At 40.8% G+C, this 15,715-nt stretch overlaps 1 protein-coding gene across 6 annotated transcripts in view; it reads left to right on the top strand.

The window, feature by feature from the left end:
* Positions 1-15,715, top strand: part of EPB41L4B (erythrocyte membrane protein band 4.1 like 4B) — a 177,496-nt gene that overhangs the window by 84,006 nt on the left and 77,775 nt on the right. For 5 of the 6 annotated variants that reach the window (XM_074576347.1, XM_074576345.1, XM_074576348.1 and 2 more), the window contains exons 13-15: positions 1,871-1,901; positions 2,412-2,445; positions 3,507-3,574. In XM_074576347.1, coding sequence (XP_074432448.1) covers positions 1,871-1,901; positions 2,412-2,445; positions 3,507-3,574 — 133 coding nt within the window. Of the gene's footprint in view, positions 1-1,870; positions 1,902-2,411; positions 2,446-3,506; positions 3,575-6,341; positions 7,781-15,715 lie in introns of those variants that run through there. The other variant, XM_074576349.1, reaches the window with a different exon arrangement.

Below are 15,715 nucleotides of genomic sequence, written 5' to 3'. Positions count from 1 at the left end.
AATCTCTGTCTACACCTAGTCCTTCCACTCCCCATCTGTGGAGAAGGAGGTACCTGTGGTTTCTTTTGTTGCTGCTTTGAGGAGGGAAGAAAAGTTGCATCAAACTCAATGAGGGAAAGCATGTATACATTTTCTGTGAAGAAGGGCGTTTGTGACGTAGAGTGGAGCAGTGTCCAAAAGCCTCACTGACTTGCTAATCTAGCCAGACAGTATTAGGGTTATTGAGCAGTCTCATCATGCGGTTGTTGCTGCTTTGCTGACTGCAGTGGCATATTATTCGCCTACCCAGACTCTGACCTTAACCAGCTTTCTCTGGGACTTGAGATGTGCTGAATTTGAGTGGAATGGCAAGGAATTGATTTCCCTTTTGGTTTTGTCATTTGTCCTTCAAAACTTGAGGTAAGATTTTTATTCCTTGTAGAAAAACCTAGGAAGGAACGCTGCAAAGCAACTCCCTCTAAATTTCGTGTTACTTGAGGCTGGAGCTCTATGCTGTATGGAGCAGGGTGGGCTGACATTCCCTTGGGGTGTCTTGGCACTCCTTTGCATTCCTAGAATAAGAACCTCAGTTCCATGAAAAGTCCCTGTGGTATTATGGGGGCATTTTTATTTCTCATGTACAACGGGGGGAAAAGGGTAGCAAGTCTGCATGCACGCATTCTAGAGGCTGTAACATCCTCTCCACCCCCTTCCTTACTGTATGTCAGTTTTTTACGGAAATGCAAATTTTATTAATTTTGTGAGATACTGTTATGTGATACATGAGAGTCAATTATATGGTAAGTGGGGATGATTTCGTAAGTGAAAGAATAGATTATTTTAATTTTATTTTTACCATAACAGGATCTGTCAGACCTGCAGGTTGTGTTTCAGTGCTTCCATACTTATGTCTGTGAGATGGGGGAGAGGAGAGAAAGTGTGGCTTATGTTCAGTTTAGTTCTCTGTGCATGGCAGCCAGGCAGAACTGCTGTCATACGCAGATGATCTCCCTCCAGAGAGCTCAACAGCATGCTCGTTAAGTTAGTACAAAAACTCCCTTTAGATTATTGTCTTTCGCACATCTCTTGGCCATTAAGACCTGTACCTAGTTGCAGCCCACAAGCGTTGGATTCTGTCCTACCTCAGACTCTTTGAGACTTCTACCGTGTCTCATGAAGTTTGTCATCCATTTTCTGAATTCAGCAGACGCTTGGATTTTCAGCTGTATCACTCAGCAGTTTTTCAACGCTCTTGAAAAAATATACTGTTTGTCAGGAAAAAGAAACGATACATCCCAGTTACTCAGCTGCCTTCTTCACCGTTCCATCCAGCCTGTCCAAAGCACAAGCCGAGACCTTGTTGCTCAAGATTGCTCAGTGCCTTGCTGTATTCCCAACTGATGGGCTTTTTTGGCTACCACCATTCACTGTAATAAGACACAGGCCATTACCAACTTCAGGAGTACTCTGGTTTCTCTAAGATGCAAAATCGCTGTGAGGGGTAGCTTCTGATTTCTCAATGATATTGACATGGCAGCTACAGCAAGGTGAGAAAAGTAATGCTGTGGTTGTGCAGAACTCACTCTGCCACGAGTCCTTCTGTTGTGACTTTTGGGAAGAATACTCTTGTCCGCTGTCATCTTTAGTGGGCTTTGACTCCTGCAGAAACAGAGAGGGGTTCGTGTCTGCCTCGTGCTTTATGGACTCACACGGGAATGCTAGAAAGCACAGGGCTGCGCTTGCAATTCTGACACGTTTGTGCAAATGCGTCTATGAGGATTTGCTTAAGCTGTAGTGTAACATCCCCAATAGCTGCAAAATGACTGATGCTTCACATGTGTTAAGGTTTTTTTTCAGCTGTCTTAAGGTTTTTTGTTTGTTTCTTTTTAAGCAAACAATCCTGTGAAAGCAGCACAACTGTGGTAAGTGACAGCCCAAGTTCTCTCTACCTCTCAGTTGCTGTTGTCAGGCAAATAGGATTCTGAAGACCATTTCTGCATTAGAATTTGTCAAAACAAATTCTCTGGTGTGGGATGAATTGCTTTGGGATCTCATTATGCAGCACCAGATTCTTCTTGGGGACTGCCTATAAGACTTGAAGTGCCTCCCTTTTTTCAATCTTTTTTCTTTTTGTGTTTGAGATCAGACTAAAGTAAATTGTGTTTCCTTTCTACTTGTTGCTGCTATGCTTACTTATCTCGCATTTTTTTGTTCCTGTTCTGTAAATGTAAAATGAAGAAAAAAATTTTGCACCCCTCTTTCTTGCACCCTAATTGCTGTGGTGTATATTTTGAATAAAAAATTGATGTCCTTAAGAATATGAATTTTACTTCACTCTAATACTTCCCTGTAGAGTAGAACCCTGAACTATAGGAAATTGTGCCATAGATGTTCTAATTACATAAAAGCTAATTGTTTTTTTTCTCCCTTAGTGCTAAAAATACTCCTGAAGTCCATAACTACCAGGTAAGAGCATAACAATTGTTGAGGAGAATATTGTTATTGTTCTTATTTAATGGTAAATATTTTTCCTGTCTCTCAGTAGTACAGCTGGTCTGCTCCCCTTTCCTTACTCGGGTGAGATTCTCTGAGGTGGTTCAGAAATAAACAGCATCACACCGGGAGTTAAGGGCAAACCGGAGGGGTGGGGAGGACTCTTTTCTCTTTCTTCCCCCCTATTCTTGGATGCTCTACAAGCTGAATATGCTCCATTTGCCACCCCATTTCCTTCCCTTTCTGTGAAATCACAGGTTAAAACTTCTGGGACTTGTGAATATGACGGGCCCCAGGAGACTGCTCTGTGAGCAACGCTTTTGTCTAGAGCAGCCTCTCACATTGGGTGATCCATGTCAACAAGTTCAAAGTTGGAAAGTTGGAATTATCTTCCCCTATCACAACACTTAAGGAGTTCGTTGCTGGTCAAATGTTTGTTTGTTGTTTTGTTTTGGTTTTTTTAAACAAGCTCCCTTTTACACTGCAAGGAAAAACTTTACTCGGTTTTCCCTACTGGGAAAGCAAGCCGTGCTTTCATCCAAAGTGAGCGTGTGCATAAGAATTTATTCTTAACGCTTGTTTTTGTTAAAAGCCTCACCGGTGATTTTTTTTCGCTGTTTCTCCTCAAGATCTTATGGATATGAGAGACAAATGCCAAAAGGTAGGTCACCAAAGATAGGTGACCTCCTGAAGACTGACTGCTATTGTAATAGTAACCTTTCTCACTCTCCACCTTTGATTAAAGCTGACATTCTTTTTATGTGCTTTCTTATGAGGAGCAGTAGATGTGCCAGGTTGTCTCTCAAACAGAAAAGCAATTTTCTGTGCGTTTTCCCATAAGCGTGTATTAATAAGCGAGCTCATCACCAAGAGGTCTCGTGTGTATCCTAAATGGCATGGGAGGAGGTCTGAAACAGTGGGGTTTCTAGGGCTCACAGGGAGCATGTTCCATTGCCCCAGGAAAATAAAAAGTTAGAGTTAAAAGGGAGTTTTTATATGATTTCATTAACCGGGTTCAATCTTTTCATTTGCAGCCACAGTATCATCCTAATATACATCCTGCTCAGCCACACTGGCATCCACATACACCTGTGAATGTAAGGTAAGCAATCTTCACTTTGTGAAAAAGATGACTACTTCTTTCTTGATCTGTTGGCTTGAAGCTTTGGTGGACATACTGGGCAATTTTCTGCACGTGAAAAGCAAACAGAATTCAGAAATATGTGATGTAGAGGCAGTATTAAATAACAGTTTAGGTATTGCTTTGCAATGTCCTAATCTCCTTGATGAAAATTTTTTTCGGGTTGATTTTTGATTCAGAATTTGAAATACAACTTTAGTGTATTTCTGTAGGGAGTATGTCGGATGGGAACGTGCTCAGTAGCTTTAATAAAACTAATTGCAATTTGATCAGCATTTAATCTCCTAAGACAAAGAAGAAACTCATTTTAGGGTAAAGTTAAGTTATGAGTGAACAGATCCTTGCATTGCAGCACTTTTTTAGTCTTTTGCAGAAATGTATATGGAAAAATAACATGTACATGGAACAATGCATCAGACCCTTTACAGATAATTAGTGAAAACATAACGTTGAGGTTTTGAGAACTGTTTCAGAAATGCATTCCTCTATGTGCTATTGTGCTATCCTCTTGCATACATTTTTATTTTGTAACTAGTAATGAGAGAAATTGAGTGAAAAGAAATTTTGGAAGAAACTCAGTCCAAGTTTGAACCAGCTTGGTGGAACTCACACTGGAGGCACACTTCTGCAGGTGGATACATGTCTGTGCATGTACACATGATAAAAAATCAGATGCTATTTTATCCTCATAAACCAGAACCTTTTTAGGTTACTCAGTTTTTTAGACGAATAATTACCATCTTGACTGAAAAAATACCAATACCCTAGCCGTCTTTCCTATTCATCTTACATTTTTATCTTTATATTCTTACATCAGAATGGGTAGACTGCATTCTTAGTGTAGGCAGCCTCTGGAGATGAGGCTGAGTTTAAAATGCATGAAAAGACAATTTGGTCTGAGTTTGAGTCTGAGAACGCAGGAAAAAAGCAAATATGTTACTAGAAATACTTACTCGGCAGAGAAGCAGATATGCTCATTGTCATCTCAAAATTCCTAGCATACAGCAGTAAAGGACATACTAAATTTATGCTAGAAACAGAAGGCTTTAAATTAGGTAATTAACTTTGCCTGTACTTTATGTTCAAGATTCTTCCTGGTTTTAGGGTTTACTTGTCCTTTTTTTTTTTTTGGTATGTGATTTAAAATGTACAATTTCACATTACAAAAGTGTGATTTCCAAGAGAGGTTAATAATTTTATAAATCTTTTGAGGTTTTGCTGAAATTTTTCTAAAGATTTCTTCACTTATGATGCTAGCCTGTAACATTTTAAAGCCAAATAGTTCACCCTGGAGCAGAGTGATATTGAAATAAGCACAAGAACGTATTGTAATGTGTGTAGACAACCTCCCCCTTCAGCCCCTCTGCTGCCTGGGCAAAGATTAAGGTCAGTGAAATACGAACAATGGCTTTTTTATAGCTAGGCTTGTAAGTCTCAAAAACAGACTTAAAAGCTCAGTCGTGCAAGCTCTGTAGAAAAGGTGCTCAGAATTTTTGTCCCGGTCAGGTAGAAGTGTTTAAAAGTGTGGTTAAAGTGGGAGCTTCAAATGTGTGGTTAAAGTGGGAGCTTCAAGTTATTCTAACTTGGAGTAAAAGTGGATGATTTGGATGTTTAACATCTTGGATAGCTTGATTTGGGAAAGTTTAATCCATCTGACAATGAACTTGAGCTCAGACCACAGATGCATGAAATTCTTTCTGCTGGTCTTTCTGCTGGGCCTGCAAGTCTAGAATGGGCCAAGGGCTGAAATGAAGCTACCTGTGCAATACGTGTTATGTATGGAGGTTTTCTGAATAATTTGTGATATAATATGTGGAATCGTGTCTCGGTCGTCTTAGTAAAATCCTTTCAGCGAAATTATTTGTTTGCAGTTAACTTAATGTTCAGTCTTCTGAGAAAATAAAAAGAAAGAAAGCCCAAATAAAAAGTGCAACTTCAATTTGGTAATAAGGGAATCTTAAATATTGTTGTTTCCTACCTACTGTTGAAAATTTTTATTTATTTATTTACTCCCCACTGCAGTGATTCAGGAGACATTGTAGAAGTGGTTGAGGTTAATATCTCTAAGCAGCAATAAGTAATGAACAAATAAGGAAAAAATATTTTTCCTTTTAGTACTTTTGCAAGTTTCACTACATAGGCACAGAGAAATGCCTGTAGTAGCCATAGACTCCAGGTGTTTGTCTTAACAAAATGTGGCTATGTAACTTGTAGGCTGCTTCAGAGTAATTAACTGCACCAGTGCTGAACAAACAGCAATATTTACCTTTCATCCTGAATAGGATTGCCTTTCTTAATTTTTCAGGCCTTAGGGATATATTTTCATGATCTCAACTTTTTGCATATATGGGTTATTTTACTTGTTTGTTGTATGCATTTAGTTTTCCTGTGTCATTTCCTATATTATAGTAGTTTTCCTCCTCCTGCCTCCCCGCCATCCCTCTGGGATTCAGGGGCAGTGACGCACAACGCTTGCCTATAACACTTGAAGACAGGGAGAGTTTTTAATGACTGAGCTCCGATTTCAAGCCTTTTGAAATCAGCTAAAAGATTCCCAGTGGATTCTGCATCAGACCTATAGGTCTGTCACCGTTCCCTTGCCTTACTGGTCGCTGCCCATCGCACCGTATGCATGCTTAGCACTTGCTGGATGAACTCATGTTAACTGTGTAGCGCTCATAAGTTTACTTCCATCTCTCACTAACCAATCACTGTGCAAATGGTACAGGCCACCCTATCATGATGACAGGCCATATTGGAAACCCCCCACAAGTGGAGAGGACAGCAATTTACGGTATATCCAGGAGCAGAACCAGAAGAATTTAGGAGGAGTCCAAAGTATGGTGTACCAAGATAAACTCATGACGACTCTCTGAAAAACAGTCACCTTCATTTCACCTGCCATCTTAGACGATCATTGCATTCCATGGTCCTTGTCTGTCTGCAGTATGTTCAAAGTGTATTGTGCATAAAGTGTGTGTCTTTGTATGTACATCCATCCTTGTTTAGTGTGTTCATGGACATTCTTGGGAAAAGTATTTTCCGTATCTTTGTAAAAATCTTGAAAAACCTTTTGTGAAAGCCGGTAAGAATTCTCAGTGCACCGAGACCAGAAATATTTCTGGGGATGTACGTTCTACTGTACTTTCAAATCTGTGACCCTCTAACTGCTGTTGAAGATCAGCCATTTGTGCCTCAGTTATTTTTATTGTTTCTTTTGAGTCAAACTAATAGATGAAGTTTGAGAAACTTTCTTTTTTAGTTGACAGACAAATAGGAGATTGGAGGGAGGAAGGAACAGAATACGCACTGGCAATCAAAATGGCTTGTGGACCACCAACAAAGGGAGCCTACTGAGTTAGTCATAGGTTTGGGTGTCATTTGTTTTTAATTTTTGTGTTCTGCAGAAAAATAGAGGTGCTTGCCTAACTTTGAAAACAAGTATAGGGAAAGAACACTCTAATAAGCTTCACGGAATATGTGTATTCCTTTTTTGACTTACTGATTATATTGATAGCATCCCCCAAAACCATACCTGCTGCTATAAAAGCAAGAATGTTAAAAATGAATCCTTGCTAAAAGGGTGCTGCTGTCTTCTTATTTTTAATGTGATTATGGAAGTGAACTACACAATTGCATAAAACTACCTACTGGTAACTTTCCTCTGAGCGGATTCAAAAGCACAGCTCGTGATCGGTACACTACAAGATGAGGACGATCCCAGTGAAATAGCTCTATTTTTTTAAGTTAGACATTCGCAAAGTTGAATGTATGTTTTACAAACCTAGGTCTTTAAATAGGTTTGGCTGGCATTTTGATCACTTGCCGATTTTTTTTTTTTTGATTTTTTTTTTTTTTTTTTAAACTGGAAATCGTAGTGCCATCTTCATTCATGCATTTGTTTTAAATTAGGCCATACATCTGTGGTCTCTCTGAAGTTGTTGGAATGAATGAATCTTCATTAGGGATATTTTAAAAAATGAAGTAGTTTTTAACTTGATTTTGATAAATATACCTTCGTAAACAGCTATAACCATGAATTTTTTCAGAGCAAATTTGATAGCGTATAACTTTTTGTGAAATATATTTGTTTACAAATGCTATCTTTTAATATTTGTTTTGATCTTTCCTGTATGTGCTAAGTACAAATAAAAATTTTCAATCTTCTTATTCTGGTTATGATGCATTATTTATTTTTGAAAGATTTTGGGGGAGGGTGGGTAGATATGATACACCTTGTACTTGTACCTGTTTTGCCCTGGAATCACTAATGCTGTGCTGGATCAACATTTTCAGTGCAGTCTCTAGAGGGAGGGGGAAACAATAAAGCAATTGTGCACTGAGATGTGAAAATGCCCGAGGAAGCCTAAGGTGGGTAATCACAGAGGCTGACTTCAGTTTCCCCAGGCTAGTCTTCCTCTGTTTCAGCAGCATTTTATTTGGGAAAGGAAGAAAGAGACACTTTGTTGGAGTCATTGGGACGAGAGCCTAGTTTAGTTGCTGTTCTGAATGCCCTCTGGAGTTTTTTTTGAATACTCATGTTAAAGTGAAGCATTGTTGCTTCATGATTCACACACCTACATTCATAATACAGTATCATTCTTGTCATATAACTTCATTGGATTCTGTGTGGTTTATTGTCAGTGTTCCTCTTCATCACGTGTTGTTATCTGTGGTTTATTGCTGAAGCTGCACTGAATGAGGGATCTCCCTGGCAGATTTCAAGAAGAGACAGCACAAGGCCTAAACCAGTCCTTTAGTGTTAAAATGCCTCATGCCGGAGGTCTGCTCAGGGGTGAAGAACAACCTGTGGGACTTGTGTGTTCTGCAGTTGTGTGTGTCACCCCAAGGGAAGCACTTGTCATTCCGCTGCTCTGGAGAAGCAGCTCATGCACTCTGCGCTTCCCTTTTGCTTTCTCATCCCACATCCTCCTTGCTGTCTGCAGAAATCTGTACCAGCAAAGTCACCGAGCGATCAGATAGGTAAGAAGAGATCCATTTCTCTCTCCTTCCTTGCTCTAGTCTTAGTTGGCTTCTTGTAGCAAATGGGCTGGGATGCGGTTGGGAAGAGGGAGCGTTTCTACCTGTTTCCTCTCTGACGCCAGCATTGCTCTGACTGACCCCTGCGGCTTCTGTCACCTCAACAAAGGTAGATACAGTTACCCCTGCACTGAACTTGGTAGTACAAATAAGAAGCTTTAAATTTAAAAGCAGATTTGGTGGGCTTTTTTTCCTAAAATTAGCACACTCATTACTTACGAAGTACTGTTTTCAACAAGTGACTAATAATGGGCCTTGTGACATTAGGAATAAAATTTGGTCTTTTTTAGGAATACATTTTGGTGTTTGAAGCAACACAAAACTTTGCAGGTGAAAACCAAATTATGTGGGGAGAGAGGAAAAAGGTGGGAAATGCTTGGTTAACTCAGCTGTTAAAGGTAGTAGCACCTTTTGTTTAAAAACAAATATTGGGAAAACTTTGGTGATATAAAGCTGTACTACATTCTAGATTCAAGCTGCTACAGGAAGCCGCTGGTAGTTTATAGATGCACAAACTCAGTGCAGGGACTTGATAGCCCTGGTATGTGAGTGTTTGTACATTGTGTTGAATTATTTTAACTAGGAGTTCCTCAGGAGGAGATGCCATGCCAATTTTTACTAAAGAGCATGTTATTCAGTCATTCTAGGTAGAGAGAAATCAATACATTTTGAATGTGTTCTAAATATACAGGGAAATTTAAAAAAAAAAAAAAAAAAAAAGCCTTGCAAATTCCCTGCAGGAGGTACCACCTTCTGAGTACAGATGAAGCAGGTTCTCAGGGGTGCCTGTTGAACTGTGCGTGCCAACTTTCTCCACCCTGTTCTAAAGTCTAGTCATTGTGCAAGTCAAAAATATTCTTTTTACAAGTCCAGCATACACCTAGAAACTCTTCTGTAATCTGATTGCAGGTGATAAACACTATCCTCGCATCAACCTGGCTTGGGGGGGGGGATGGTGTGTGTGAGATACAGCGCTAGGCATCTGAGAAATTACACTGATCTGAAGTTCTGTGTGTAATCGGCCGCATTCTTCCACATTCTGGAGAATTGTTTGACACATCTTGGCTGAGAGTATCTTCTGATCGTCTCTCTGCGTGCCTTAGTCCTGCCTTTAATAAAGCTGGAAACCAGTTCTTCCCCAGCAGAGCTCAGGCCTGGCTCTCCACTCTGCGTATTCGGATTTGCAGGGGAGTTGCTTTTGACATGTAATAACTCTGCAATCCTGCATCCATCCTCTCCCCCAGGAACTGGTGAGGGATTCGAAAAGCTGGCAATACCACATCTGTAACTGGGGCTGAAATACATTGCTCTTCAGCCCAAGCCAGGCCCTGGCACGTGAACTAATGACTAATATTGAATACTGAAATATGATACTGAAATACAATACTGAAAGCGTTGTCACTTTCGGGAAATTGTTTTAGTGTGGGCTTTTTCTTTAAACTTCCATTTTCAGCTATTTTTCTCCAGCTGATGTGAGTCACAGGCAAAATGAACAAAGGGATCAGGTTTTGTAATGCATTTCCAAAGCTGGCAGTCCGAGGGTTTGCACACTTAAAAAGAATCAACAAGTCCTTCCAGATCCTTTTATCAGTGAACCCATGTGCAAGTTGACCAAAAGGAGGGTGCTTTCTCACATTGTGGATTAGAACAAAGCATATATTATAGCCTTGTGATGTCAAATGTCAGTTTTCCTTCCTTCTGGATGAGTGTTGCAGAAGACGTCTCTTCAGGCTGCAAGAGAAAGAGTGTTAGAACTTGCAAGTAATTTTGAAAATGGAACTTCAGCTACTGGCAAGAAATGAGCTGGGGAACGTCTAAGGGAAAAAATGAAATTGAGTATATTACTTGCTTCTCAGGCATCAAAGTTGGCTAGATAGAACCCTCTGAGGGGGAGGAGGAAGACAGTTCAGCACCGCAATCGTGTTTTCAGAGGAAGTTTTCCACCAGTCATTCCAGTTTGTGTATCAAGCAGGCAGGCTACTACTGCCTAGCTCGAAGGAGAGAAGTTTCAATGGACGTTCATCTAACCTGACGGACCAGATCTCTGGAAAGACTTGATGATAAGTGGTTTTCCTCTTACTTCACAAAGGAGAACTAAGGAAAGCAGTCCTGCAGGGGAAAGCTGCCATTGCAGCATTGCTTATGGTAGCCAAAGAGATTCTTTGAGCCAGAGCTACTACAGACCAGCTGGCATTAATGGACATAAAATGGGAACTGTATTTTTTTCAAATTGATCTCAGACTGCGTATATTGTGCTTTGAAAAGGGACTGATCCAGCAGGACCCTAGCTTTTTTGTTAAGACTATGCCAGCCAAGAATCCCTTTGAGGGCCATCTTGAACTAGCACTCTGCTGGTCCAGCCTCTGCACCCTGGCCAAACTTGTCCTACAGTGTGAGGACAGAGATTTCAAACTGTTTCAGAATAAATACTTTTTCCTACTTTACGTTCAAACTGCAAGTGCTTGGAAAAACAGTGCTGTTAGGCATGCTCCCAAGTTTTAGCATTAGCCTGCAGGAAAATTGGTCTTCCTTTCTTAGCAGGCAGCAGACACATAGAAAGGCCCAGCTTTTGGACAAAAACAACACTTGTCAAAATAGGTAAGAAAAAACATAATGTGAAGGGACAGACCACACCTTTCTCTCTGTCTCTCACATTGCAAAGCAGTGTGTGATAATGAGGAAGACCTTGTTCAGCTGCCCTTGTTTTCCACATACTGTTGTACCTTGAAGTGACTGGCCAAATAGGCTACCTTTCTGAGTCTGTGCTATTGCTCTTGTTGCCGCCGCGTCACAGCAAACAGATAAAAACTTGATTCGGCTGGAGTTCCTCCCTTGATATGAGTCACTTCCAATAATAAAGCTTCAGCAGACTAAATGCTGCTCTCAACTACTTACTAATGACTGTTTCATGACTATCCTTTAAAGCAAAACAACTTATTTTCAAATAGTTGGTTTCATAAGTGGTAATCTGAATTTAGTTGTAAAGTTCACAAATCAAGCCTCTCTGCACCGTCCATTGCACATATTAATAGGCTGCTACAGAAAATGCAAACACGTCTGTAATAACTTGCATGTTGCTTTTAATTTCAGCATGGAATAATGTTTGATTTTGAACCGGAGGAAAAAGTCATGCTTAAAAACATACAGTATCTCCCGTCCAGCTTTCCTAAAGATGGTGATTTTTTTTTCCAGATTGAGCCTTGGCAGACTTGGCACAGAGGGAAGATTGGTGGAGATGGGAAGTTCCACTAGCCTGATATCTTAGACCCAATGTTACTTATTTGTTCTGTGTTTTTGGAATAATGGCTTTCTCTTGACTCTGTGGGACTACTCCTTTTGGTCTGGTGGTGTCTTTTCTTCCATCATGTGTTGCATGTGTCTTTTCAGAAGAAATCCAGTTCATTTTCTCTCTGGCAGAAAAAGCATTCATGATGACTGCCTCAGCCGTCATACCTTCTGAGAACTGAGGAATCTTCCAATTTAAAAATAAGATTAATGGGTTAATGTTGAGCTAAGGCTATTGGAGAACCAGTGGAAATGCCCCTAGGGTTGTTTTCAAATTGCCACCACAATTACGTTTCCACTTCTAATTGGTTTTTGTACTTTCTGTCTTTGTAATGTGCTTGGTTTTTCCTCTTCCTTTTCCTTACAGTAGCGTGACCGTCAGCTTTAAACTATCAAACAGCAAAACCTGTAGCTCATCATATCAAAGGTGAAGATGTATTGAATTAAGCAAGAACAGATGTTTGAAATAAGAACGGTTTGGAAAACCTGTAGTTCATAGCTTAGCGATTTCATATGTTGAAAGATTATAAAAAACAATATTTTTTTTTAAATGAGGCAATGAAAAACATCTTTTACTTCTTGCATCCTGAAGAAAATGAAAGAAGTAGCCACACCTAATTAGTAGTAGGAAGTACTGATCGAATACAATACTCCAGATTAGAAGCTATTCTTTATAAAAAATTTTTTCTCTACTAAACCCATAACAACCTGTGCTGGAATTATAATTGCAGTGGTTTACCTGCCATTACCAATTTCTGCAACTTTGAGAACCTTAGAGAAGTAGAAATACAAAACATCACTACATCTCCAGTGCTCTTTAAATTGTGTGGTGATGTAGCCATGAACTCAGTAGCTAAACAGATGACAAAGTTGCTGTGTTCTTTCTCATCTCCAGGGGCTGAGGCCCTGAATTGTGAGGCCTTGTTGGCAGGCAGCAGGGCCAGCATCTTGGTGTCCCTGAGCCGAGTCTTTCTCATCAGTAGGAGTGTAGGAGTCAGACAGGAAAGAAGGAAGAGCTCAGGAAAAAAAAAAATGGGCCAGGGAAACAAAAAGCTCAAGTAGAGGGTTTAGGAGAAGCAGAGTTTTACAGTGGAACATGCAATGGGAGGAAAAGGAAAAGCAATGAAGTCTGATGGAGACTCTGGGAATGGAGAAGAGGAATGAAAAAGGCAAGGGAGCTTTGAGACTTCAGTGTCTATGTCTTCAGCACCCGGATCTCGCTGAATCAATAAGCAAGGCTGATTTGAAGCAAGGCTTCAAGGAACTTGAATGTAAAACTGGATGCTGCTTCTGTCTCAAAATTTTGAGTCCAGGAGGGCTCCGTTTGTTATCATTCATTTGCAGATTCTCTTGTTGTATTTAATGTGTCTCGCATTCGCAATTTCTGACTTTAAAAAAAAAAGTCTGAAAATTGCTTTTAAGATAAAACTGAGTTTCTTGCTGTAACTCAGATGAGTTGCCCAAGTGTTGCAGCGAGAACAGAGATAGGACAGGTTGCAAGTTTGTAAATAAGAAAGCCCTTGCTGTGCTGAGCGATTGCTTTTGTTACTCTTAGCTGTTAATACTGTCTTCTGAGCAACTAAGTGAAAAATTCTGTCCTGTGTCGGTAAGAGTTTTTTACTTGCTGCACACTGTACCTGTTCAGTGGCTTTACTGGTAACGTGTTAAAAGGGCAAAATTCTGTAATCTAAACTGAAGTCATTTGTGTGGTAATAGTGTCAGGTATGTTTACGCTGGACTTTAAAGTTATGGCAAATTACTGAAAATGCAGAAGATTGCATATTTCTTTGTAGGCCATTAGCAGCATTCAGAATCTGAATAATTTAGAAGCATGGAACTTCTACAGTGTGATTAATTTCTTTAAAAACATGGGTTTTTTTCAAGGATTTTCAGCTCTGTAGGGACAGAGACAGAAATATTTTGTAAGATGGGATCATATTGTTAAGGGAAGCCAAATCCAGTGGATTGGCTTTAAGGCTAAAGCGATTTCACCTTCCTAATCTGCTAGATGTGAGGCTGCTGTTTGTAGTTCCCGGTTTCTGAGCCCAGCCTGTAGAGATGCTGAGCACGTATTCCAGAGATGTAAATACACACAGAGCACATATTCAACCAGCCATGCAGAGCAGAAGGGGTGGAGAGCAGTGCCTTTACCAGCACCCACAGACACAAACAGCAGCACACAAACATGGGGCAGCACAGAGAGCTCAATCCTTTAGGCATAGACCCCCACAGAAACTAGGACTACAGTTAAGAAGATGACCTAGACTGCAGTGATTAAGGCTTAACCAGCCAAGCATACTGACCAGCAGCTTGCTTACATGTGGCTGGTCCCTTTCCTCCCCCTTCTCTCCATTTTCCCATGCTTGTTCTTCCCTGATGCACACGGATTGTCCCGTTCCCTTCTCTTGTTTCCTCTCAGTTACCCCTGCTTTTTCCATGCAGTGCTCCCAGTCCGTGCTCAAATTTCCTGCGGCTACCTAGGTAGTTTGGACCTTATGTGTATTACTGATATGGTTTCCTAGGCAGTGCTGGCCTTGCAAGGCTGTTTCGCCAAAAAATCCCTGAGACTCCTCTTCAGTGCTCTGTGAAGTTCGGCCATTTCTCATGTAGCTCTCCCTTCACCTGTGAAATCCGGCAATCCTTCAGGGCACGCTCTGTAACATTTGTTAGCTGCTTGCGCTTTCATCTGTTATGTCCAGCAATTTCTTCTGTCACATCCCGTGGTTTCTTGTGTTCTCTGTTAGCTAAGCATCAGACTTGTGCCTGCTTCTCTTGTCTGCATGCTCTGGCAGGTACGTCATGCTGAGGAGGGGAGAGAGGGAGACAGGGATGTGTTTAGCTCAGAGGACCTGAGTTATTTAATGGGTTAAGTGGTGGAAAAGGCTGCAACCCAAGATCAGCTGCAAGCTGTCTTGGAGGCCTAAGTTCCTCTGTTGGTTTTGCTCCTATTTTAACCTGACTTGGCTTGCTTGGATTAGTTGTTTTATTTCCCAAGGCCAGGCATACATTGGCTGCCTGTGACTGAAAGGGGAAGGCAGCACTGACCTGGGGGAGGATTTCATCTGTCTTAGAAGATTTTGTGTCTGCTTTTCAGAGTTTTTCTCATCTGCAAGGACACCTGGGACAATGAATTTTTTTGACAGGTGATTAAATATCTTTAGCTATCGTTATCATTAATTTAAACCATTTGTGAATGAAGAAAAGCAAGTTGAGTTCCCCAGTGGGCATATTTTGCACGACAGTTTTGCAAGGCAGTATTTTTTTTAATGATCTTTATGGAGATAAGTTGAAATCTGTGAGGACAATGGCTTTGTTGAGTTGAGATTTGTTTCTTGGTATTTTATTAGAACATGCTTTGCCACAGGCTCTGTTGTTCTTGTGGAGAATTCCAAATTACTCCTGCTTCAAAACTTAGTTCAGCATCTTGCAATGCAGGAAGCTGCTGCACATACTTTCATCTCCTACAGGAGAAATTCTCCCCGCTCTTGTCACCATTTCTGAACACCCACTTCCCCTTCACCATTCTGTCTTTCCTTCCAAGGTTTGTTTTTCTGTCTGGGAGAAGGCTGCTGGCTGCCTGCTCTGCTTTTGGAGATGTCCCTAGGAATGGATGGGGACTGCTGATCATCCCTGGCAGAGGGGAGAGATATCTGCAGCACATCTCTCCAGGCTTTCCCTAAAGGATGCAAATGGACCGGCTCATCTGGTGGTGTCAGGGCAGAACGTGGAAGCGTAATGGCTGTGTCAGCTTTAGTTATACTTCTCACAGTTTAGGAA

This window comes from Larus michahellis, chromosome 2, assembly GCF_964199755.1.
Source record: "Larus michahellis chromosome 2, bLarMic1.1, whole genome shotgun sequence".
Lineage (NCBI taxonomy): Eukaryota > Metazoa > Chordata > Aves > Charadriiformes > Laridae > Larus > Larus michahellis.
The sequence above is the reverse complement of the archived record's forward strand: the minus strand, read 5'-3'. Positions and strand labels throughout refer to the sequence as shown.